This window comes from Gallinula chloropus (assembly GCF_964237585.1).
Source record: "Gallinula chloropus genome assembly, chromosome: 1".
Classification (NCBI taxonomy): domain Eukaryota; kingdom Metazoa; phylum Chordata; class Aves; order Gruiformes; family Rallidae; genus Gallinula; species Gallinula chloropus.
Genome location: NC_140085.1, coordinates 215579685 through 215604873, shown reverse-complemented (window position 1 = coordinate 215604873; position 25189 = coordinate 215579685). Strand labels below are relative to the sequence as shown.

Sequence of the window (25189 nt, the reverse complement as noted above, 5' to 3'; positions counted from 1 at the left end):
CGGCGGGGCGGAGGCGTTTGGTCCCTCCACGCGCCCCGTACGTCGCGCCCTCGCGCCGAGCCGCCCTTTCCTGTCCCAACGCCTCCTGCCGAGGGGAGGGGGGTCGCCGGCCGCCATCTTGGAAGCGGGCAGGGCGCCCGGTCTCCCCTGGCGGGATGACGTTTCGCGGGAGGAGACGGGGAGCGCTGGGTGCGGGGAGGGGCAGGTCTCCGGTAACGGTGGCGGACGGCGCTGAAGCCGCGGCTGCGGGGGGCGGGGGCGGCGCGGGAGGCGGTGCCCGGAGCCAAGATGGCGGCCGCAGCCTCAGCCGGAGGGGCGGTGCGCTACGGCGGCGCAGGGGGGTCAAGCGCAGTTGGCGGGAGCGGGAAGCGCTCAGACCGCGCTTGGCGCCCAGGAGCCGTTGGGAGAGTCGCCCGCCGGGACGCCGACCGCCGCCATGCACGTCGTGAAGCGCGGTGAGGGGGCCGGGCCCGGCGGGGGGACGGGACGGGACCCCCCGCTGCTCGGCGGGGCGGCCCCCCCAGGGCGCCCGGGGTGGGGGTGGGGCCGCTCCCGCCGCACGGGGGTCCCTGCGGGGTCCTGGTGCGAGGGGACGGGACCCCCCCCCCAGCTCTGGGGTCCCTGCGGGCTCCTGGTGCGAGGGGACGGGGGGACGGGACCCCCCCAGCTCTGGGGTCCCTCCGAGGTTCTGGTGCGAGGGGACGGGACCCCCCCCCCCAGCTCTGGGGTCCCTGCGGGCTCCTGGTGTGAGGGGACGGGACCCCCCCAGCTCTGGGGTCCCTGCGGGCTCCTGGTGCGAGGGGACGGGACCCCCCCAGCTCTGGGGTCCCTGCGGGGTCCTGGTGCGAGGGGACGGGACCCCCCAGCTCTGGGGTCCCTGCGGGGTCCTGGTGCGAGGGGACGGGACCCCCCCAGCTCTGGGGTCCCTGCGGGGTCCTGGTGCGAGGGGATGGGACCCCCCCAGCTCTGGGGTCCCTGCGGGCTCCTGGTGCGAGGGGACGGGACCCCCCCAGCTCTGGGGTCCCTGCGGGGTCCTGGTGCGAGGGGACGGGGGGACGGGACCCCCCCCAGCTCTGGGGGTCTCTCTTGTGACACCTCAAATGAGTAGACATCCCCTCCCCTCCTATTTTTGGGGTGTCCTCCGTGGCCCCGGGTGTGGCAGGATGGGGGTCCCTTCTGCTTTGGGGACAGCACAGGCACAGCAGTGGGAGACCCCGGAGGGAGGGAGGGATGAGACCCCCTCCATCTGCTTTGGGAGACTTTCCCCATGGCGGTGGGTGTTGGGCTTGGTGCCCACACGCTTGATCACAGGAGGGTGGCTGGAGGAGGGACCCCCAGCTTTTTGGGGGAGTGAATTGCAGTGGGGTGGGAATTCCTTGGCCCTGTAGCAGGTCTACTCACACCCCTCTCAAAGTTGGGGGGGAGCTCCCCTGTTTTTGCTGTGCAGAGGCCACCCCTCTGAGAGAGGGACCCCAGTGAGAGGGGACCACAGGATCACCGGGCTGGAAAAGACCTTTGAAGCTCATCAAGTCCAACCAATCCCATCCTGAGCTAAACCAGCTCCCTGAGCACCTCATCTCCCCTCTGTTAAACACCCCCAGGGGTGACTCAGCCCCTCCCTGGGCAGCCTGTGCCAGGCCCTGAATCGTGTGGCAGGAGCGTGTGGGGGCAGAGGGAGAGCCCTTCCCCTCCTTGGGCCTGAGCAGGGAGCCCAAACGGGGTGTCTGTGGTGATATCCACCCCACACTCCCCAAAACAGGGTGTGTGTGAGGTGCTGGGTGGGGGGACACTGCTCATGGTCTCCTCTCCCCTGACAGATGGACGCCAGGAGCGTGTCATGTTCGACAAGATCACCTCGCGCATCCAGAAGCTCTGCTACGGGCTGAACGCTGACTTCGTGGATCCTGTGAGTCTGTCATGGAACCCAGCCTGGGCTGGGCTGGGCTGGGCTGGGAGGGACCCCCAGGGTCACAGGGCCCCAACCCCCTGCCACAGGCAGGGACACCAACCTCCAGGCCTGGAGCTACACAAGGCTGCCCAGGGCCCCAGCCAACCTGGCCCTGAACACCCCCAGGGACAGGGTTGGATGGGTCCTGGGCTCTGAGAGACCTGCAGCTCCAGGGGACTGGCATTTAAGCAGAGCAGGGTCCCCTCGAGCTGCACAGAACAGCGCCCAGGATCAGGGGCTGGGATGGCTCCAGAGATGCAGTGAGACTCCCCAACCTCTCTGGGCAGCCTGGCCCAGGGCTCTGACACCCTCCCAGCACACAAGTTCCTCCTCAGGCTCAGGGGGAACTTCCTCTGCTCCAGTCTGTGCCCACGGCCCCTTGTCCTGTCCCTGGGCCCCCCTGAACACAGCCTGACCCCTCCTCCTGAGCCCACCCCTCAGGGGTTGCTCAGCACTGAGAAGATCCCCTCAGTCTCCCCTCCCTGTGCAGCAGTTGCTGTTCATTCTGCACAGCTCTGTGCTGGGGCCCTTCAGCCCTGGGGGGAGCAGCAGGAGGAGCACTGGGGACTCAGTTACTGAAACCCAGAGTACACCAGCTGGTTCTCAGTGACTCAGGGAGCTGATGGTCAGGCAGAAGCAGGATTCCTGTTCCTGCTGAGCCTTAATTCCCCGTTCCTAATCGTGAGGCTTATCTTACATGAAACACTGTGTTCTGTGGCAGTGTCTGAGATCTCTTCCTGGAACTGAGTTTCTCCTCTGGGACTTGGATCTCTTTGTGCTTTGCAAGCCAGTTCCAAAAATCCCCAACCTCAGGTGCTTGCTTTCAGGGAGTGAGGTCTGAAACCTACACCTGGGATTTGTGAGGCTGTTGGGACTTGAATGGTGTTTGACAGTTACTGTGATCACAGAGTCAGAGTCACCAGGTTGGAAAAGCCCTTTGAGATCATCCAGTCCAACCGTCCCTGTCCTGTGCTAAAACTCATCTCCCCTCTGTTAAACACCCCCAGGGGTGACTCAGCCCCTCCCTGGGCAGCCTGTGCCACAGCCCCACAACTCTGCCAGGGAAGAACTTTGCCCTCCCAGCTGAGCTGACCCTGCCCTGGGGCAGCTTCAGCCCATTGCCCCTTGTCCCATCTCCTGTCCCCTGGCTGCAGAGACCATCGCCCACCTCTCTGCACCCTCCTGGCAGGGCAGGGGAGGTGGGGAGAAGGGCTCCCCTCAGCCTCCTCTTCTCCAGGCTCAGCACCCCCAGCTCCCTCAGCTGCTCCTCAGAGGATTTGCCCTCCAGCCCCTTCCCCAGCCTGGTTGCCCTTCTCTGCACTCGCTCCAGGGCCTCCATGTCCTTATGCTGAGGAGCCCAGAACTGGACCCAGCACTCCAGCTGCAGCCTCCCCAGTGCCCAGCCCAGGGGCACAATCCCCTCCCCAGCCCTACTGGCCACGCTGGGTCTGGCACAAGCCAGGCTGCCCTTGGCCTTCCTGGCCCCCCGGGCACACTGCTGGCTCCTGGTCAGTCACAGTCCCCCAACACCCCCAGGTCCTGCTCTGCCTGGCAGCTCTCCAGACAGTCTCCCCAGGCTGTCGCTACTCAGGGTTGTTAAACCCAGTTAACTGAGCTCTGGAACTTTCCCTTTCCAGGCCCAGATCACCATGAAGGTGATCCAGGGGCTGTACAGCGGGGTGACGACGGTGGAGCTGGACACGCTGGCTGCCGAGACGGCCGCCACCCTGACCACCAAGCACCCTGACTACGCCATCCTGGCCGCCAGGATCGCCGTGTCCAACCTGCACAAGGAGACCAAGAAGGTGTTCAGCGGTGAGTCCCGGGGGCTCCTGCTCAGCAGGCAGGCAGAAGGGCAGTGGGAGGGCCAGAGGCTGTAAATATGGGAATCTCTTTCTTAAGCAGGGGTTGCTCAGTCCCCAGGCTAACTGAGAATGCCAGGGAGATGCAGAGCAAGAGTTCTAGGCATAGAATCATAGACTGGTCTGGGAGGGACCCCAAGGGTCCCAGAGCCCCAACCCCCTGCCACAGGCAGGGACACCAACCTCCAGGCCTGGAGCTACACAAGGGTGCCCAGGGCCCCATCCAACCTGGCCTTGGACACCCCCAGGGACGGGGCACCCACCCCCTCTCTGGGCAGCCCCTTCCAGCCCCTCACCACTCTCTCTGCACAGAACTTCCCCCCAGTCTCTCCTCTCCCCCTTCCCTCCTCCAGCTTCACTCCAGCCCCTTGTCCTGCCAGTCTCTGCCCTTTAACAAGCCCATTCCCCTCCTGTTCCTGGGGTCCCTTCAGGGACGGGGAGGCTGCAGTGAGGTCCCCCCACAGCCTTCTCTTCTCCAGGCTGAACCAGGGAAATGAAATCACCTCTTTCATGGGGAGTATCTGTGTAGAGAGACTGGTGAAAAACAACTGAGTGACGTTAGGTTGCCCCCACTTTCCTTCCCATTTACTATGTGTTATAAATACTATAAAAACCCATTGTAAGAGATGTGTGTGTGTGTGTGTGAGGAGAGGAGTGATGGTACCGAGCAGGCAGAAGAATGGTTGTGTGTTCCTGGAGTTGGAGGGGTTATTTTTGAGGCTGGGTGGTCCTGGCTGTTGAATCCTGAAAAACAAATGAGAGATGAGTGCTGCAGAGGTCTGAGGATGTCCCTCCTGTAAACACCTTTCTGTTGCAGAGGTGATGGACGATCTCTACAACTACGTGAACCCTCACAACGGGAAGCACTCGCCGATGATCTCCAGAGAAACCCTGGACATAGTTCTGGCCAACAAAGACGTATGTAATGGGGTGTTATTTTCACTTTAAAGTTTAAAAACTCAGTGAACTGGTTCAAATAACTTACTTTTATTATTTTTAAATGAGCTGTGTCTGGTTTAGGACAGAAAGCGAATGCAGAAACCAGTGCAGGTGTGAAGTGCTCTGTGCTGGAGAGGTAAAAGGAGGAATTCCCTTCTAAAAGGGTGTTTGTGGGGTAGAACCTGTTTCCTTGGATGTCCTCGTGGTCAGCACGACTAATGACTGTGAGGAACCTTCTGAGGTGGCAGTGTTTGTGTGCAAAGGGGGGAGAGAGGGGGTCTGCTTTCTGATTTCAAGTTGTTACAGAGTCAGAGTATCACAAGGTTGGAAAAGCCCTTTAAGATCATCAGTCCAACCAATCCCATCCTGAGCTAAACCAGATCCCTGAGCACCTCATCTCCCCCCTGTTAAACACCCCCAGGGGGTGACTCAGCCCCTCCCTGGGCAGCCTGTGCCACAGCCCCACAACTCTGCCAGGGAAGAACTTTGCCCTCCCAGCTGAGCTGATCCTGCCCTGGGGCAGCTTCAGCCCCTTGCCCCTTGTCCCATCTCCTGTCCCCTGGCTGCAGAGACCATCGCCCACCTCTCTGCACCCTCCTGGCAGGGCAGGGGAGGTGGGGAGAAGGTCTCCCCTCAGCCTCCTCTTCTCCAGGCTCAGCACCCCCAGCTCCCTCAGCTGCTCCTCAGAGGATTTGCCCTCCAGCCCCTTCCCCAGCCTGGTTGCCCTTCTCTGCACTCGCTCCAGGACCCCCATGTCCTTCTGATGCTGAGGAGCCCAGAACTGGACCCAGCACTCCAGCTGCAGCCTCCCCAGTGCCCAGCCCAGGGGAACAACCCCCTCCCCAGCCCAACTGGCCACGCTGAGCCTGGCACAAGCCAGATGCCCTTGGCCTTCCTGGCTCCCTGGGCACACTGCTGGCTCCTGGGCAGTCAGAGTCACCCAGCACCCCAGGTCTGGGCTCTTGCAAGGAGGTGTCACCTGTATTTCAGTTGCATCTGGTGTGTCTCTGTGTAGTTAGTGAGCTGCAGCCAACAGTTGTGTGTTGTACTTGGGGGGGAAAAAACCTGATAAATCAGTGCAGCTGCTGTTCCCAGCCGAGTGCTCTTCCCTGCTTATTCCCTCTGATCTGGTGTCTGTTTCACTAGACCTCTGAGGCTGGAAGTGTGCAACAGCAGCAGCTCTGTTACACCTCAGTGTGAGGCACAGGCTGCCTGGTCATAACTAGATGTTTCCCTGCCTTGTGTCCCCTCAGCGCCTGAATTCTGCCATCATCTACGACAGAGACTTCTCCTACAACTACTTTGGCTTCAAGGTAAGGAGCAGACATTGCTCATGGGACTGCAGGCTGCTGGTTTCATCCCTCTGGAGCTGAGTCTCTTGGGAAGGATGGGAAGCCTTGAGGAGTCATCTAGATTCAGGCACGGAGGGCACTGGAGTAGGTGGGGTGTTAGTGGCTTTGCGATGAACCAGGGAGGAGCTGCACAAGGCAGCTGCCAGGCTGGATGAACCATGTTCTCTTCATGTTCCTGACCTCCCTGTGCACCCTGGGCTGCTCCACGGTCTGGGAACCGTGGGGCTCTGAGTGCTTGACAGCAGAGAGCACCGAGTGCTGCCCCAGCTCGTGCCACTCCTCAAGGAAACTCTGATTTTAATAAAGCAAAGAGGGGGGGTTGTTTCTCCCCATTGTTCTGGGTAACAGTTGTTCTCAGTGTGTCAGCCCACACGTTTGTCATCCCCCACACTGCTGCAGCATCTCCCCCACAGCCAGCCCAGTCTCCTGCTGCAGCATCTCCCCCACAGCCAGCCCAGTCTCCTGTGCCCCCACCATCTGCTCCTCCTGCTGCCCTCGCAAGGCACCGTTCTCTTGGGGCACAGTGCAGTGGGCTCTGCAGAGGGTCAGCTGGAGAGGGTTTGGCTGGAGAGCACTGAGGAGTTCAGATAGTTCCTGGGAATCCCCCTAAGAGCTGGGGGTCGCTCTCTGGAGGTCCCATCTGTGTGCCTGTTGGGGTGTCTTCAGGTTTGGGGCGTTAGTCTGCAGCTAGTGAGCATAAAGGGCAGAGCAGCTGTGTGGGCCAGGATGGAGAGGGGACCTTGGAGGGGGCAGTGTTCCTCCTGTATCCAGGTGTGCAGCTCCTGTAATCGCTGCTGTGATCCCCTGGGATCTGCTCCAGCTGTAGGCTTGCTCTGTGTGTGTGTGTTCAGCACCAGCACTGCTGACTGGGGTACCAGTTGCCTGAGAGCATTGCTGTGGTGATACCTGAGGAGGGACAGGGCTGTGGGGAACAAGCACTCCCTGTCCTGTGGCCTTAATTCCCTGTGGGTGGAGATGTGGTGCCAAACCCTGGGGCTGTGTGCTCCCTGATGCTCTGTAGTTGGCCTTAGAGTCCACAGCACCACAGTCTTGCAGTGCACTTCTGGGTGTTCCCAGTCATTAGTCTCCTTGTGTCCGTGCCCTTAACGAGGAGGAGTGGAGTGCAGGGTGGCTGCTTCTGCTGCAGCTGGGAGGAGTGGGAAGACCTTGAGTTTGGAGTTAATAGAGTTGTTTGGTTTTTTTTTAAACTGAAATCCCCATGTTTACTAAAACACCTTCTCTCTCTTTTTAAGACTCTGGAACGCTCCTACTTGCTGAAAATCAACTCCAAAGGTAAGAACTGCCTGTGTCAGCCTCAAGGGTTATTTGAGAGTCAAGAGCATGGCTCAGAGCAGGGGCTGTGGAGGTAAAATGTAATGCATTCAGGTGAATGCTGGCTTAAAAACATAGCAGGGTGTTTGTGGTAGGTGTTCTCTGGGCATGTGCAACTCCTTTTCTGAGCCTGAGAACCCAGATCTGGTTGGTTTCTTGGCAGCAGTGTGCTTGCATGAAGAACAGTTGATCGTTAAAGAACAGTGCTGTGGCAAGTTTGCTTGGGTCTTCCAGATAAAGGTGGTGTGACTGCCTGGCTTAAGGGCCCCAGTGCTCTGAAAGCTGCCCTGGTGTCCAGGATTTAAAAGACAAAGCAGTTCCTGTCCACCTGATCATTGAGTCCTCAATGCCAAGTGCTTTTTAATAACTTTAATGTGAAAGAGATACCATGCTGTCAGTGCTGGTTACTGCAGGGCCTGAAGCATGGAAGTCCCAGGGCAGCAGCAGGGTGAGGGGTTAGTTGTAATTGAATAAGCCTGGAGAGCAGCTGGATGCTGGACTGGATATGTGATTGGAATTCCACTGCCAGTACAGGTGGGGTTTTGTTACTCCCCCCCCATGAGAACAGGTTGGTGAGAGGGGCTGTGTCAAAGACCCTGTCCTTGAGTGTTCCAAGCCCAGTTGGATAAAGTCTTGAGCAAACTGGTCTGATTCTCTTTGCTGACTCTTCTTTGGGGAGCAGATGGGACCAGACACCTCCTGAAGTCCCTTCCAGCCTGAATTATTCTGTGGCTTTCTGGACACTGCCCCCCGAGGGGCCCGCTGCTCATAGCCCCCCGTGTCTGTGCGAGCTCTGACGCTGCTCCCCTTCTGCTCGGTGCAGTTGCTGAGCGTCCCCAGCACATGCTGATGAGGGTGTCAGTGGGGATCCACAGGACCGACATCGACGCGGCGATCGAGACCTACAACCTGCTGTCGGAGCGCTGGTTCACACACGCCTCCCCCACGCTCTTCAACGCCGGCACCAACCGGCCCCAGCTCTCCAGGTACCTGGGCTTCCAGGCTCACTGAGGGACAACTCGACAGGGACAGAGGTTTGGAGAGTGGGTCCCTTCCAGTGAGGTGCTGTCCCAGCTTCTGAGGACAGCTGCTGTGTTTCTGTGATTGTTTTGAGAGTCACAGAGTCACCAGGTTGGAAAAGCCCTTTAAGATCATCAAGTCCAACCAATCCCATCCTGAGCTAAAGCAGATCCCTGAGCACCTCATCTCCCCTCTGTTAAACACCCCCAGGGCTGGGGGCTCAGCCCTTCCCTGGGCAGCCTGTGCCACAGCCCCACAACTCTGCCAGGGAAGAACTTTGCCCTCCCAGCTGAGCTGACCCTGCCCTGGGGCAGCTTCAGCCCATTGCCCCTCCTCCCAGCTCCTGTCCCCTGGCTGCAGAGACCATCGCCCACCTCTCTGCACCCTCCTGGCAGGGCAGGGGAGGTGGGGAGAAGGGCTCCCCTCAGCCTCCTCTTCTCCAGGCTCAGCACCCCCAGCTCCCTCAGCTGCTCCTCAGAGGATTTGCCCTCCAGCCCCTTCCCCAGCCTGGTTGCCCTTCTCTGCACTCGCTCCAGGACCTCCCTGTCCTTCTGGTGCTGAGGAGCCCAGAGAAGCTGCTGTCAAGTTTAACCTGACCTCTAGCATAGCCTTGGGGGAAAAGCACACAGGGTTCTGTAAGTGAAGCCAGTGGACATGCTCACAGGGGTGTGTCTGATTTTAGAGCTACTCATATGCACAGACTTGTGTAGGGTAAAAATGAACTGTGGTTGTACTCTGAAATACACCGAGAGTAGGAAGCATAAGGGGTAGGATCTGAATGTTCTGCTTTGCTCAGACAGGGATCAGGAGCACAACTGCTGTGATGTGCTCTGAAACTGTCCCCTGTTCCACTCTGCAGCGTGTGGTTTTGCCTCTTTCGTTTGCTTTACGTGGCGTGCTGCAGACTCAGTGTCTGCCCTTGTTATTCTGCAGCCCTGGGGAAATGTTTCTTGGCTTTTCCTTGTCTTAATCCTTGTCCACTAAAGCTGTTTGTCTTCATTAGCTGTTTCCTGCTGTGCATGAAGGATGACAGCATCGAGGGGATCTACGACACGCTCAAGCAGTGCGCCCTGATCTCGAAGTCTGCTGGAGGGATCGGCCTGGCTGTGAGCTGTATCCGAGCCACGGGCAGCTACATTGCTGGGGTAGGTGTGCAGGTGGTGTTCCCAGCAGAGGTTCACCTTCTCTCTGCAGCAGGTGCCTGTGTTCCCATTGCCAAATCAGTGCTGCTCCTGCCGAGCTGGTTCCACACAACAGCCAGTCTGGCTCTGTAGTCTTTCCCTTCTCAGTGTGCTCTGAGGCAGAAAGCTTGGTGTTCCTTGGGGTCTTTGCTTCCTCATAGAAGTCCTTCCAATACCAGGATCTTATTCCACTGTTTGGTTGGACAATTGATGTATTAGCAATGTACAAACATGCTCAGAGACTGGAGCATTAACCCTTTCCTCTTTGCTTGTCTGCCTGCTCACATGTGTTTAGTTCTGTAGTCATAGTGTATGTGACATCCACGAGCCTTTAGGTTACAGGATGTAGGGGAAGGAACTTAGAAGGGATGTTTAATTCACTCTGGGACCAGTAGCTGATAGGCACACCTTTGGTTACTTAAAGGAAAAGGTGGGGAAGGGGCTACCAAAGAGCAGGTTGGGGTGGTCAGTTCCCAGCTCTCAGGGCCGGAGCTCTGCAGGCTGCTGGAGGACTTACAGGAAATGTGGGGGGTTGTTTTTCAGTGCTGATGGTTTTCCTGTGCCTTTGCAGACAAATGGGAATTCCAATGGGCTGGTTCCAATGCTGAGGGTCTACAACAACACCGCCCGCTACGTGGATCAAGGTGGCAACAAGGTACCGGCTCTCCCGTGTGCAAGGGTGAAGAAGGGAACCCCAGGTCAGAGGGAGAGGTTCCACACCTCTGGGGACTGAGCCCCTGACATCAGTGAGCTGATGAAGTGGCTGTAGATGACACACAATTTCCCCCCTTCCTGCTGATGTTCTGGTGTTGCCCTTCCACTGTGCCTTTTGCCACACAGGTCTGTCTTGGGGTGTGTGTCTGCTGTGTGTTGCACACGCTGGATTGGCCTCTTGCACTCCCTGAATACCCTATAGTGAGCTCAGTGTAAGGCTGCAGACAGCTTCTTGTCTGTATAGTTTGCCTTTGGATAGCCCAGAGGTCAGTGGGCACCTGGCTCAAGGAGCAAGTCAAGCTGCTGCTGGCACAGGAAATGTGTTACTGGTTCTAAATAACTTCTACTGGGAGTCTGGCACCAGTGACACAGCCCAGTGCCACTGAGAGCCACAGTCACACCAAAACCCACATTACCATTGCCTTAACAGGGCTGTAAAGCTGGGCTCCAGGCAGGGTTAGGGCACTGGGCGTGCTCAGGAGCAGTGCTGATTCCATTTTCAAGGGAAGCTGGTTCTGGTCTTGACTGTGTTTTGTGATTCAGAGACCCGGGGCCTTTGCCATCTACCTGGAGCCCTGGCACCTGGACATCTTTGAGTTTCTTGACTTGAAGAAGAACACTGGGAAAGAAGAGCAGCGAGCCAGAGACCTTTTCTTTGCCCTCTGGATTCCTGATCTCTTCATGAAGAGAGTTGAAACCAACCAGGTAAGAAGCAGGACTGCTGCCCAGCAGGTCTGTTAGTGACCAACCAGCCGGGGCTGGGGATGGTGGGGGGCTGCAGAGCTCTGCTGGCAGCTGAGGGACTTCCCCAAAGGGCTGCTGCACACCAGTGGAGAACTGGGGCTGTGCAGGCAGAGAATGGAGCTGGAGAACCCGGGCAGGATGCTCTGCCTCAGTGGCTAATCTTGCAGCCTGTGACTTGTGCACTGATCCTGCTACCCTGAATTTTCACTCTGGAGTTTCCTTAAAGCATCAGAGTCCTGTCAGTAACTTGGCCTTGGCGTGGGCTACACCTTGAGAGCCAGTCACATCAGGGCTGAAAGCACCGTTGGGTCATTCTTAGAGAATTGCTTTAAAAATACATCTGGCTGGTCTGCTAAGCCCCTTCCCCACATCTGCTGGCTGGTCTGCTAAGCCCCTTCCCCACATCTGCTGGCTGGCCTGCTAAGCCCCTTCCCCACATCTGCTGGCTGGCCTGCTAAGCCCCTTCCCCAGGTCTGCTGGCAGAGTCGGTTCCTGGTGTTTGGGATGGGGTGTGCAGCTGCATGTTCCTGTTGTCAGCAGGACCTGCTGACAAAGTTGAACTCCTCTAGTTAACAAGGTGCCTAAAGATTTTCTCTGAATGTTTTTCCTTCTCACAGGACTGGTCCTTAATGTGTCCAAACGAGTGTCCTGGCCTGGATGAGGTGTGGGGAGAGGAATTTGAGAAACTCTATGAGAGGTAAGAAGAGTGGATGGATCTTTAGGTGCCCATTCATGCACAGAACTGCCCTTACCATGTGGCATCAGGGAGCCAAAGCACAGGTCTGTGTGGTGGCTCTGAAGTGCTCAGTGAGTTATCAGATTGATTAAGTGACAAGGATGGGGAAGGTCAGCTTGCTGATGCCTGGAACCCTGACCTACTCAAGGCAGAAGTACACAAGTGTTTGTTTCAGCTTGTCAGGGGAAGCTCTGCAGTGCTCCCCACTGGAAGTGCTGGGTGGGTTTGTTGTGAGCTGGTTGTGTAGGGTGTTGTGAAGTATTTCTGTTTCCTTTAAACAAGGGGAGTTGAGAGCTCAGGCTGTTCGGAGCTGGCTGGGGTCTCACTGCCTGAAAACCTGGTGGTGTGTTAAAAAGGATTGCCTTTCCCTGCTCATCTTGGAGAGCCTGGGATTTATTAAGTTGTTATTAACTTGTTCAGCCTGGAGAAGAGAAGGCTGTGGGGGGACCTCACTGCAGCCTCCCCGTCCCTGAGGGGACCCCAGGAACAGGAGGGGAATGGGCTTGTTAAAGGGCAGAGACTGGCAGGACAAGGGGCTGGAGTGAAGCTGGAGGAGGGAAGGGGGAGAGGAGAGACTGGGGGGAAGTTCTGTGCAGAGAGAGTGGTGAGGGGCTGGAAGGGGCTGCCCAGAGAGGGGGTGGGTGCCCCGTCCCTGGGGGTGTCCAAGGCCAGGTTGGCTGGGGCCCTGGGCAACCTTGTGTAGCTCCAGGCCTGGAGGTTGGTGTCCCTGCCTGTGGCAGGGGGTTGGGGCTCTGGGACCCTTGGGGTCCCTCCCAGCCCAGCCCAGTCTGATTCTCTGATGCCCTGGGGCAGGACACTGCAGCTTTGGGAACATGACCTCTACTCACAGCAGTGATTGCCATGGTCCTGGGAGAGGGGGCTGAGAGGAGCCTTCTGTGCAGACAGGACTCTTCCAGGAGAGGAGGGACCATCCAGGGCCGCCCGCGAGGCAGCGCTGCGGGTCTGTCCCTGCGGCGTGTGGGGCAGAGGCAGCAGATAACAGAGCATGGCAGCCTTGGGCTGCAGCTGGTGTTCCTTCACTCCAAGGGTCGTTACAGGGGATAAGCCTTCCCTTGGGGAAGGGACCCAGCCCACCTGGGCCCATGATTCTGAGTGACCTGTGTCCCGTTGCAGCTACGAGAAGCAGGGCCGCGTGCGCAGGGTGGTGAAGGCCCAGCAGCTCTGGTACGCCATCATCGAGTCCCAGACAGAGACTGGCACGCCCTACATGCTCTACAAAGACTCTTGCAACAGGAAGAGCAATCAGCAGAACTTGGGCACCATCAAATGCAGCAATCTGTGTACAGAGATAGTGGAGTACACCAGCAAAGATGAGGTAGGTGGGGAGCAGGAACCTGCTCCTCTCAGGGTGCGTCTGGCTGTTGGCTGGGGAAGGGAGCAGGAGGCTAAGAAAGGGCTGGGGGTCACAGAATCACAGCATCACCAGGCTGGAAAACACCTTTGAAGATCATCAAGTCCAACCAATCCCATCCTGAGCTAAACCAGAACCCTGAGCACCTCATCTCCCTCTGTTAAACACACCCAGGGATGGGGGCTCAGCTTTTTGACTCAAGTATGTGCAGCTCTTGCACTGACCCTGTGTGGGATTCCCCTCCCTGCCATCCCCCACAGAGGGAGTAAGTCTTGGTGTAAGACAAGGTGTCCATCAGATGAGCCTCTGAGGGAGCAGGGTTCCCTTTGCTGGTCCCTGCTGTGAGCACCCCTTCAGCTAATGGTTCAGTAAAACATCAGCTACGCTTCCATAGCAATTCCCCCCACATTCCCCATGTCCTCCCCTCATCTCAGGGCTCTGTGGATGCGCTGACTGAGGTGAGGGAAGCACACAGAGGTGAGTCAGAGTTAGGACAGCACAGGGAATCTCTCCTGCAGTAAAGCCCCTCAGGCTGCTGTAACTGAATGAGTGTTTCTGCTTATACTGAACAGCTGCTGGTTGTTCTTCAGCTTAGTTCTCTGATGCTCTTTGGCATATTCATAAAACCCTGAGTGGAGGAGATTCTTCTGGGGTTGGACATAGTAGCAGTGATAACAACTGGTCCAGAAAATGCCCTAATATAGTCTGGATGTCACTGAGATCAGCTGCTGGCTCTGGCAACACGAGAAGCTTGTGCTGAGGTCTGGGAAGATGGTGACAGGACTGGCCAAACCTGGTGATACTGATGCTTACTAAACCTTTCCCAGGTGTTCTTACCGTCTTTGCAGCTCAGTCCTGGGTCCAGTCTTGTTCAACATCTTTATCCATGACCTGGATGAAGGGATTGGATGTTCCCTCAGTGGGTTTTGGGGTGACACTGAGCTGGGAGGAGGTGTGGATCTGCCTGAGGGTGGGGAGGCTCTTCAGAGGGGTCTGGAGAGGCTGGACCCATGGGCTGAGCCCAGCGGGATGAGGTTTGACAAGGCCAAGGGCAGAGTCCTGCCCATGGGACACAACAACCCCCTGCAGCTCCATGCTGGGGAGACTGTCTGGAGAGCTGTCAGGAAGAGCAGGACCTGGGGGTGTTGGGTGACTGTGACTGACCAGGAGCCACCAGTGTGCCCAGGGGGGCAGGAAGGCCAAGGGCATCCTGGCTTGTGCCAGAGCCAGCGTGGCCAGTAGGGCTGGGGAGGGGATTGTGCCCCTGGACTGGGCACTGGGGAGGCTGCAGCTGGAGTGCTGGGTCCAGTTCTGGGCTCCTCAGCACCAGAAGGACAGGGAGGTCCTGGAGCGAGTGCAGAGAAGGGCAACCAGGCTGGGGAAGGGGCTGGAGGGCAAATCCTCTGAGGAGCAGCTGAGGGAGCTGGGGGTGCTGAGCCTGGAGAAGAGGAGGCTGAGGGGAGCCCTTCTCCCCACCTCCCCTGCCCTGCCAGGAGGGTGCAGAGAGGTGGGCGATGGTCTCTGCAGCCAGGGGACAGGAGATGGGACAAGGGGCAATGGGCTGAAGCTGCCCCAGGGCAGGGTCAGCTCAGCTGGGAGGGCAAAGTTCTTCCCTGGCAGAGTTGTGGGGCTGTGGCACAGGCTGCCCAGGGAGGGGCTGAGTCCCCAGCCCTGGGGGTGTTTAACAGAGGGGAGATGAGGTGCTCAGGGAGCTGGTTTAGCTCAGGATGGGATTGGTTGGACTGATGATCTCCAAAGGTCTTTTCCAACCTGGTGACTCTGTGATCCATGAGATGGTGGGAATGAGGAGTGGGGTTTCCCAGCCTTGCAGGCTGCTTGGCTCTTTGTTCCCAAACAGTTTGGACAGAGAGCCTGCTCTGGGTCTGAGGTGGTGGGTGTTGCAGGGGTTGTTTCTGGGATGCCTGTTCTCACTGTGTCTCCTGCACAGGTGGCAGTTTGCAATCTGGCCTCCATTGCCCTCAACATGTACGTCACCGCAGAGCACACCTACGACTTCAAGAAGCTGGCTGAGGTCACCAAGGTGATTGTGAGGAACCTCAACAAAATCATTGACATCAACTACTACCCCGTGCCAGAGGTGAGTGCTGTGCCCAGGGCAGTGCCACCAGCCTGGTGACAGAGGGCCTGTTGTTCCCCAGCAGCCCCAGTTTGGCCTTGGGCAGCAGCAGTCAGTGAACCCAGCCTGGCAGAGAGCTGGGAGCTGCACAGACTGCTTGTCAGCAGACCTGACCCCCTGTTAGTGCCTGGAGCTTCAGCTCAGAACGGCTCCTTAGAGAAGCAGGTGTAGGAGAAGCTCCTCCTTGAGATGGTTCTGGGTGGGTTTCCACAGAGCTCAGAACAGCAGTAGGATCAGAACAGCCAGAAGGGTCCTGGCAGAGCCCAAGGAGGTGTAGCTCAGTCCTGAGTCCTGCGTTCCTGGGAGGGTGCACAGACTGCTTCCTGGAGTTAAGGGTTGGTGCTTGCTGGAGAGGAAGGGCAGCAGGGTTTGCTGTGCTGGGAGGACAGAGGAGGGCAGGAGCTGGGTGTTGGAGGAGGGAATAGGCAAATCCCCAAACAAAGCCAGTCCTGAGAGGGGAAGATTTTTCCAGGATGGACAGTGTGGATGTTGGTGTTTCTGTCTCTCCCTGGGCTGGGTGGGAGCTTTTTGTGTGGTTTACTGTTTTCTGTATGTGGGGGGGGTTGTTTGTTGGTATTTTGTTCAGTTGGTTGGTGGGTTTTTTCCCCAGAAAGTGATGATTTTTCACTTCTGAGTCAAGGCTCCCTCCTGTGTGTCAGGATGAGTGATTAAAATCAGCAATTAAACTTTACCAGAGTCTTTCCCAAATTCCTGCCCCACCAAGCAGCAAACAGCAGGGCAGTGGGATGAATTGAGGGCTGGGTTGTGGCTGCAGAAGGGGTGGACCATAGAAGTTAAGTGGTGGGATGGATGAAAACTCCTCTTAGAGGATCCTTTTCTTTATCAATGGTTCTCAGTAGCTGAAGGGTGGGACCCAGGGGGCCATGGGCAGCCTCTGCTCAGTGTCTGTGGAGACAGGACAAGGGGCGATGGGCTCAAGTTGGAGCCCAGGGAGTTCCCCCCAATGTGGGGAAGAACTTCTTCCCGGTGAGGGTGAGGGAGCCCTGGGCCAGGCTGCCCAGGGGATGTGGAGTCTCCTTCTCTGGAGAGATTCCAGCCCCTGTCCTAGGGACCCTGCTTGGGCTCTGGGGGGCCCTCCCACCCCACAGCTCTGTGACTCTGTGACCCCAACCCAGTTTCTGCTTCTCTTTGGGGTGCTGGGCAGGCCGAGCGCTCCAACAGGCGCCACCGCCCCATTGGCATCGGCGTGCAGGGGCTGGCAGACGCCTTCATCCTGATGAGGTTCCCCTTTGAGAGCCCTGAGGCCCAGCGCCTGAACCAGCAGATCTTTGAGACCATCTACTACGGGGCTCTGGAAGCCAGCTGCGAGCTTGCCAAGGAGCAGGGGCCCTATGAAACCTACCAGGGGTCTCCTGTCAGCAAAGGGGTGAGTACCAGGGGCTGCCCTGGGCAGGGCCAGAGCAGCCAGCGGGACTGTGCCTGGCCTCTGACACAGAGGAGCAGTTGTGCTGGTCACACACCTCAGGCTGGTAATGTTGCAGTGGTATGGGGGCTGCTGGAGTTTTCCTGCATCCTTTGGCTTCTAAGCAAAAGTTTAAGCTGGGGTTTAGAGAGCAAAAGGCGACTCAGCCTGTGCTGGCTGCTGTTCACTGCAGTGAAAGGCCCAGGTGTTTGTATGGTGACAATGCAGGAGCTCCAGGGGGGCTGAGCTGTAGAGATGAGGGAATAGAAACCACAGGCCCATGTGCAGAGAGAGTTCTGGGGGGCTGGAGGGCAAATCCTCTGAGGAGCGGCTGAGGGAGCTGGGGGTGCTGAGCCTGGAGAAGAGGAGGCTGAGGGGAGCCCTTCTCCCCACCTCCCCTGCCCTGCCAGGAGGGTGCAGAGAGGTGGGGGATGGTCTCTGCAGCCAGGGGACAGGAGATGGGACAAGGGGCAATGGGCTGAAGCTGCCCCAGGGCAGGGTCAGCTCAGCTGGGAGGGCAAAGTTCTTCCCTGGCAGAGTTGTGGGGCTGTGGCACAGGCTGCCCAGGGAGGGGCTGAGTCCCCAGCCCTGGGTGTGTTTAACAGGGGGGAGATGAGGTGCTCAGGGATCTGGTTTAGCTCAGGATGGGGTTGGTTGGACGTGATGATCTTAAAGGTCTTTTCCAACCTGGTGATGCTGTGATTCTGGAACGTGGAGCAGAGATCACCCTGTCTCACCTGCACTAACCCCTGTTCCTCAGATCCTGCAGTATGACATGTGGAATGTCACCCCCTCTGACCTCTGGGACTGGAAGGCTTTGAAGGAGAAGATTGCCAGGTGAGTGGTCTCACATGGTTTGCATTAGGTGTGACACACGTTCACTGTGCTGACTGACCAGAACCAGCAGATAAGGGCAGGGGGGGGTGGGGGGTGTAGATGGTCCTTCAGAACAGTGTTGTGGAAGAGCCACAACACCCTTTAGGCTCTGATGGAGCTGAGCTCTCATTCCACCTCAGATGCCTCAGCAGGATGGTCCGTGTCCCAGTTAAACAGGTGTAGGGGTGAGTGGGACGGAGTCAGCTGACCTTGGGAGCTCTTCCCTGCTGACTGGGAAAAGCAGCTGAGCCTTGAGGAGAGGAATTGTTACTGCCTGAAGTGCCTGTGATCAACTTGTCCAGTTCACATGGGTCTAACTTTTCAGCTGGGTGACTCTGTCTGCTGGCTCCTGTTTGGAGAGGGCTCAGGCTCTTGGGTTTGGTCTGGCTCACGTGCTGTGGAGTTGTGTGTCTGAGGGGCTTTGTAGGTGACAGGGTGGCTGTGAGCCAGCAGTGTGTCCTGGGGCTGAGAGAGACAATGGGATCCTGGGGGCATCAGGAGGAGTGTGGGCAGCAGGTGACAGGAGGGGATCCTCCCCCTCTGCTCTGCCCTGGCCAGGCCCCACCTGGAGTGCTGTGTCCAGAGCTGGGCTCCCTGGGATCAAACAGCCAGGGATCTCCTGGAGAGAGTCCAGAGGAGGGACAGAGATGCTGAAGGGCCTGGAGCATCTCCCCTGGGAGGAAAGGCTGAGGGAGCTGGGGCTGTTCAGCCTGGAGAGGAGAAGCCTGAGAGGGGATCTGATCACTGGTTCTCAAGAGCTGAAGGGTGGGACCCAGGGGGCCATGGGCAGCCTCTGCTCAGTGTCTGTGGGGACAGGACAAGGGGCGATGGGCTCAAGCTGGAGCACAGGGAGTTCCCCCCAATGTGGGGAAGAACTTCTTCCCAGTGAGGGTGAGGGAGCCCTGGGCCAGGCTGCCCAGGGGGTGTGGAGTCTCCTTCTCTGGAGAGATTCCAGCCCCTGTCCCAGGGACCCTGCTTGGGCAGGGGGTGGGACCCCATGGGCTCTGGGGGTCCCTAATGACCCCTGTGATTCTGTGATTCTCTGCCCTCTTTCTCTTCACTGACAAACTTGGGACTCCTCCAATTCCAGATGAACACAGCAGAGTTCAGCTCCCATGCTGACCCACATCACAGGTTGTGTGGAGCTCCCCTTTTTCAGTGCAGGTTTGCAGGGCACCCCCAGGGGATGAGACTTCTGGGTGTGTGAACTGAGAGCTCCCTATAGCATCCCTCTGTCAGGCAGACCGCAGACTGTTGTCCTTGGGCTGTTCTGTCCTGTCCTGGCTGAAGCTTTCTACCTCTGGACTGTTGTTCCCAGGCACGGTGTCAGAAACAGCCTGCTCCTCTCTCCCATGCCGACGGCCTCCACGGCTCAGATCCTGGGCAACAACGAGTCCATCGAGCCCTACACCAGCAACATCTACACACGCAGAGTCCTCTCAGGAGAGTTCCAGGTGAGCAGGGCAGCTGTGGTTCCACAGGGCTGGTGCAGGGCTGCCAGACAGGCACCCCAAGCAGTCCCAGCAAGCAAATGCCCGTTGTTTATCCTCCCAGGTACACAGCTTGCTCCTGGCCTGTTCCTTCCCCTTCTGACCCCAGTCTTGGTGACAGTTCAGACCCTTGTTTAGCAGCTCAGACTTGGCCCCAGCAAGTCAGGATCTCTCCCTTTGGCATCCTGTGGCATTCCTCATGCCTGGGTGTTCCGTGTGCCCCCCTTTCATGTCTGTGATGTCTGGTGACTCCTCTCCTGCCTGTCCTGCTAGTTCACCCCTGGTTGGGGTCAGCCAGGTGTTGCAGACAGCCTTCCATCTGCAGCAGCCACCACTGGGTCGTGTTTGTCACCCTCAGTGTGACCTGGGCCCACTCTAACTGTCTGCACGTGAAGCTGACTGAGCTGTACAAGGTCCTGTTTAACCATTGGGGTGGGTTTGCTGCCTCTAGGAAGGTCCTTCTACAGAGGAAAAGGACCTGGGAGTGTTGGTTGACACCTGAACACAAGCCAGCAGTGTGCCCAGGTGGCCAAGAAGCCCAACAGCATCCTGGCTTGTGTCAGGAATAGTGTAGCCAGCAGGTCTGGGGAGGGGATCATCTCCCTGTGCTCAGCTCTGGTGAGGCCACACCTCAAATACTGGGTTCAGGCTGGGGCCCCTCACGCCAAGAAAGACATTGCGACCCCGGAGCGTGTCCAGAGAAGGGCAGCCAGGCTGGGGAAGGGTCTGGAACACGAGTGTGATGAGGAGCGGCTGAGGGACCTGGCACTGTTCAGTCTGGAGAAGAGGACGCTCAGGGGAGACCTTATTTCTCTCTCCAGCTCCCTGGCAGGAGGTTGTGGGGAGCTGGGCTCAGCCTCTTCTCACAGATACCCAGCGACAGGACGAGAGGGAATGGCTGTGAGTTGGGCCAGGGGCGGCTCAGGTTGGAAAGGAGGAGAAATCTCTTCTCAGAAGGAGCGGTTGGGCGTTGGAAGGGGCTGCCCAGGGAGGTGGTGGAGTCACCGTCCCTCGGGGTGCTCAAGGGAAGGGTGGGTGAGGCACTCAGGGACATGGCCAGCGAGTGCCAGAGGTGCTGGGGGGACAGTTGGACTGGATGACCTCAGAGGTCTTTTCCAACCTGAATGCTGCTGTGACTCTGTGTCTGTGCTGTATGAGGGCGTCTGGCCCAGCAGAACACCCAACGCTCTGTTCTTTGCCCCTGACAGGTGGTGAATCCCCACTTGCTGAAAGACCTGACAGAGAGGGGCCTCTGGAATGAGGAGATGAAGAACCAGATCATCGCCCACAACGGCTCTATCCAGGTATGATGAGAGACCAGGGAGCATGGGGGTCCTTCCAGGTACCCTGAGAGACCAGGGAGCATGGGGGTCCTTCCAGGAACCATGAGAGACCAGGGAGCATGGGGGTCCTTCCAGGTACCCTGAGAGACCAGGGAGCACAGCACGGGGTCCTTCCAGGTACCCTGAGAGACCAGGGAGCACAGCACGGGGTCCTGGGGGCTGGAAGGTGCTGGCTGGGGCTGGTTTGCCCCCAGTGCTGTGTGTGGTGACTGGTCCCAGCTCAGAGGGTGTGTTTCCATGAGCAATATGAGGAGAGGTGTCCGATCTGCTGGAACCTCCTGTGTCATTCCCAGTGGGATTGGGGTGCTGACCACTGCTAGAGCCAACACTGAGCCAGGCTGCTGCAGGCAGGCAGCTCCTGCAGCCTCTGGGTCTGTCATCCAGGCCCAGAAGTGACATGTAGAGCGTCCTGTGTGGGTTGAACTGTTTATCCTGTGGTGTTTGAGCCACTGCTGCGACTGTTGTGCATGGAGTTGTACCAAGTGCATCCCACTGGTGGTGAATTTTGGGGTGGGTGCAGCTTGCTCCTTGCCAGACCTCCTGGGTGTGTAGGACAGACGGGAACGGGGCTGTTGGCAAACAGACTCTTTCCCCTCAAACTCCCCCAAATAAGCAGCTGTCCTGTTCCAGCCAGGGAGGTTGGTGCTTTCAGGTACAGGACACTTTGCAGATGACACTGAGCTGGGAGGAGGTGTTGATCTGCCTGAGGGTGGGGAGGCTCTTCAGAGGGGTCTGGACAGGCTGGACCGATGGGCTGAGCCCAGCGGGATGAGGTTTGACAAGGCCAAGGGCAGAGTCCTGCCCATGGGACACCAGGCTGGGGGCTGGAGGGCAAATCCTCTGAGGAGCAGCTGAGGGAGCTGGGGGTGCTGAGCCTGGAGAAGAGGAGGCTGAGGGGAGACCTTCTCCCCACCTCCCCTGCCCTGCCAGGAGGGTGCAGAGAGGTGGGCGATGGTCTCTGCAGCCAGGGGACAGGAGCTGGGACAAGGGGCAATGGGCTCAAGCTGCCCCAGGGCAGGGTCAGCTCAGCTGGGAGGGCAAAGTTCTTCCCTGGCAGAGTTGTGGGGCTGTGGCACAGGCTGCCCAGGGAGGGGCTGAGTCACCCCTGGGGGTGTTTAACAGAGGGGAGATGAGGTGCTCAGGGAGCTGGGGCAGCAGAGGATGGGATTGGTTGGACTCCATGATCTTCAAAGGTCTTTTCCAACCTGGTGATCCTGTGACAGCTGGATCCAGTGGTGCAGTTCAGCCTCTGAAAGCTGCAGCTGTACTCAGGGCTGGTGAGCTCTCAGCAGTCAGTGGAGAATTTGGCTTTAGGAACAGGAAGTTTGGGCTGACACCTGGGAACGCTGCAGTGGGAAACTTCTGTTTGTTTCAGAATATTCCGGAGATCCCTGGTGACCTGAAGCAGCTCTACAAGACGGTGTGGGAGATCTCCCAGAAAACCATCCTGAAGATGGCAGCAGACAGAGGCGCTTTCATCGACCAGAGCCAGTCCCTCAACATCCACATCGCCGAGCCCAACTACGGCAAGCTGACCAGCATGCACTTCTACGGCTGGAAGCAGGTGCCGGGGCAGGGGCGCGTGGGCTGGCACGTCCTGTCCTGAAGGGCTTGGTCTTGCTGGTTCTTAGAAGGGCCAATGGCTGTTCCCTTCCAAGAATCACAGAATCACCAGGTTGGAAAAGCCCTTTGAAATCCAACCATCCCTGTCCTGTGCTAAAACTCATCTCCCCTCTGTTAAACACCCCCAGGGGTGGGGGCTCAGCCCAGAACTGGACCCAGCACTCCAGCTGCAGCCTCCCCAGTGCCCAGCCCAGGGGCACCATCCCCTTCCCAACCCTACTGGCCACGCTGGCTCTGGCACAAGCCAGGATGCCCTTTGCCTTCCTGGCCCCTGGGCACACTGCTGGCTCGTGGTCAGTCACAGTCACCCAGCACCCCCAGGTGTCAGTAGTGGGGTATCTCTAGAGCAGGAAGAGGCTTGCAGCGTTGAGTCCCCACCCCTGGGTGTATTTAACAGAGGGAGATGAGGTGCTCAGGGACCTGGTTTAGCACAGGATGGGATTGGTGGGACTTGATGATCTTCAAAGGTGTTTTCCAGCCCTGTGACTCTGTTGCTCCTGTTTGTTCTGGCTGCTCGAGGTGGCAGCGGGGCTGGGGCAGCGGTACAGGATGGGGGAGCAGCCTCAGCACCTCAGTCTGGCTGTGTGGCTTTCCCAACCTCTGGCTGGTTCCAGCTCATAGACTCAGCTTTACCTCCCCAGGGCCTGAAGACTGGCATGTACTACCTGAGGACGAAGCCAGCTGCTAACCCCATCCAGTTCACCCTGAACAAAGAGAAGCTCCGAGAGCGGGAGAAGGCCTCCAAGGAGGAAGAGAAGGAGAGGAATAAAGCAGCCATGGTCTGCTCCCTGGAGAACCGGGAGGAGTGTATGATGTGTGGCTCCTAATGCCCCACAGCACCAGCAAAGCCCTTCCTGCAGTCCCAGGACAGAGCATCCAGGCCTGGGGCTTTGCTGGAGCTGCGGCCGGGGCGGGTTGTAGCTTCCCCGTGCAGCTGGGGCTTGGGGCACGGGTGTGGATAGGGTGCTTGGGAAGTTTGTGTGGAGCTTTAGCAGCTGGGCTTTCTGAAAACTTAGTTGCTCTCACGTTGTCTTGTGTTGAACCCCCATGGCAGGGGAAGGTGCTGATGTCACTTACCCTGAAATCTGCCCTGGGGACTTCAGACAGTTCTTTTCAGCTCGTAACGACTGTTCTGTGTTCAGAGAAGGAGGGGGCCCTGATGGAGAATCGTTCCCTTCCCTGGGAGGGCAAGAATACCTCCTCAGCTGGGTGTTTGTGTGCTTGCTGTGCTGCCTGGCGTGGCAGAGGAGCCGAGCTTAGAAATGGAGCACATCTGCTGGTGAGACCCTTGTCCCTAAGCTCCTGCTCTCCTCAGGCCCTCCCCTTCCTTCTCTGAAAGGCTTCCTGAAGGAGCAGGCTGGCAGCAGGAGGTGTTCCCAGTGCAGGCTGGCGGGCAGAGCTGTGCTGGGGTTGCTCTCTGCTTCCCAGCAGGGAGTGTCAGAGCCGCTGCCACACCGACTGACCCGCCGGTCTGGTGGGGACAGGCGCCCGTGCTGCCTGTGGCCAGGAGCCTCCCCAGCTCCTCCCAGGAGCCACACTGTCCACCCCAGCTCCTCCCAGGAGCCACACTGTCCACCCCAGCTCCTCCCAGGAGCCACACTGTCCACCCCAGCTCCTCGCCCTCCCTCCAGCAGTAGCACGTGTCGCATCCCCGTTGCTCCCCGCTCTCAGGGGATGGGGCTTCACCACCCAGCTCTGACCTATTTATTGACTTCATGTACCAGACAACTCACCCTCAGTCCAGCCAACCCCAATAAAACGTGGAATGTCAAAGGGATGAGCAGTGGCCTGTTGGGGACACCTTGTTTTCTCTTGATTGAAAGGCAGTTGGAGCAGCCAGAGGCTGGGGCTTTGCTGCTGCTGCTGTGTGACAGGGCAGGTCTGGGCTGCTGCTCGGGCTGGTGGGTGGGATGAGTGACATGATGAAGGTGCTTGTGCTGGTCTGTCCTCTGCTGGAGACCCTGGGTGGGGACCCTTCCCCTCTGCTGCCTGGTGCAGACCCTGGCTGCAGGGGAGAGCGGATCAGGCTGTGGGGCCGTGGCTGCTGCCCAGACCAGCGTGGGGTGTCACACAGCTGAGAGCTGCACGGGGCTGAGCGTGTCTTCTGCAGCCAGGCCAGCAGCACAGCACCACGCTGGGGCTCAGTCAGACCAGCCTTTGCTTCCTGAGCCTCACAGGAGAGGTTTTGGGGTGGGTGTGAGCAGGTAACGTTCACCTAACTGGTGTGACTGGTGTAGCTCCCTGCAGTCGGGGACCCCCCCAGCTCCCATAGTTTGTTGCTGCCGGTGCCTCTCCTTGAGGCTCTTGACATGAGTGCTGTTGAAATCATCTCCTGCCTGATCCTGGCTGCTGGGGGAGGTGTGAAGAGGACTTGTGCTTCCTGAGCATCAGGAGAGGCTGCTGAGGGAGGCTGGAGTGGGGGGTGAGACTCGTGCCGAATGCTGATGCTGCATGTGTGGCAGCAGGGACAGGGAGGGGATTGTCCCTCTCTGCTCTGCCCTCCCCAGCTGGAGTCCTGTGGCCAGAGCTGGGGCCCAACACAAGGGAGATGTGGGGCTGTTGGAGAGGGGTCAGAGGAGCCACGGGGATGCTCAGAGGGCTGGAGCAGCTCCCCTAGGGAGAGAGGCTGAGGGAGCTGGGCTGGGTCAGCCTGGAGAAGAGAAGGCTGTGGGGGGACCTCACTGCAGCCTCCCCGTCCCTGAAGGGACCCCAGGAACAGGAGGGGAATGGGCTTGTTAAAGGGCAGAGACTGGCAGGACAAGGGGGCTGGAGTGAAGCTGGAGGAGGGAAGGGGGCCCTGTCCTGTCCCCACAGACACTGAGCAGAGGCTGCCCATGGCCCCCTGGGTCCCACCCTTCAGCTCTTGATCCCCAGTGATCAGATCCCCTCTCAGGCTCTTCTCTGCAGGCTGAACAGCCCCAGCTCCCTCAGCCTTTCCTCCCAGGGGAGATGCTCCAGCCCCTTCAGCATCCCTGTCCCTCCTCTGGACTCTCTCCAGGAGATCCCTGGCTGTTTGATCCCAGGGAGCCCAGACCTGGACACAACACTCTGGGTGGGGCCTGGCCACTGCCTTGAATGGTGTGACTGCTGGGGTGAA

The 25189-nt window shown here is 58.5% G+C and overlaps 1 protein-coding gene across 1 annotated transcript; it reads left to right on the top strand.

Moving 5' to 3' along the window:
- Window positions 1-436: 436 nt before the first annotated feature.
- RRM1 (ribonucleotide reductase catalytic subunit M1) lies at window positions 437-23863 on the top strand (the record flags this gene model as incomplete). The annotated part of the gene is made up of 19 exons (XM_084279565.1): window positions 437-455; window positions 1818-1906; window positions 3586-3763; window positions 4628-4728; window positions 6003-6062; window positions 7355-7394; window positions 8257-8419; window positions 9457-9598; window positions 10206-10289; window positions 10892-11053; window positions 11710-11789; window positions 12963-13164; window positions 15149-15298; window positions 16503-16724; window positions 17521-17597; window positions 18955-19090; window positions 20335-20430; window positions 21845-22033; window positions 22734-23863. The coding sequence occupies 19 exons, from the start codon at window positions 437-439 to the stop codon at window positions 22917-22919; spliced, it is 2376 nt and encodes a 791-aa protein (XP_084135691.1). The 3' UTR covers window positions 22920-23863.
- Between the last annotated feature and the right edge of the window lie 1326 nt (window positions 23864-25189).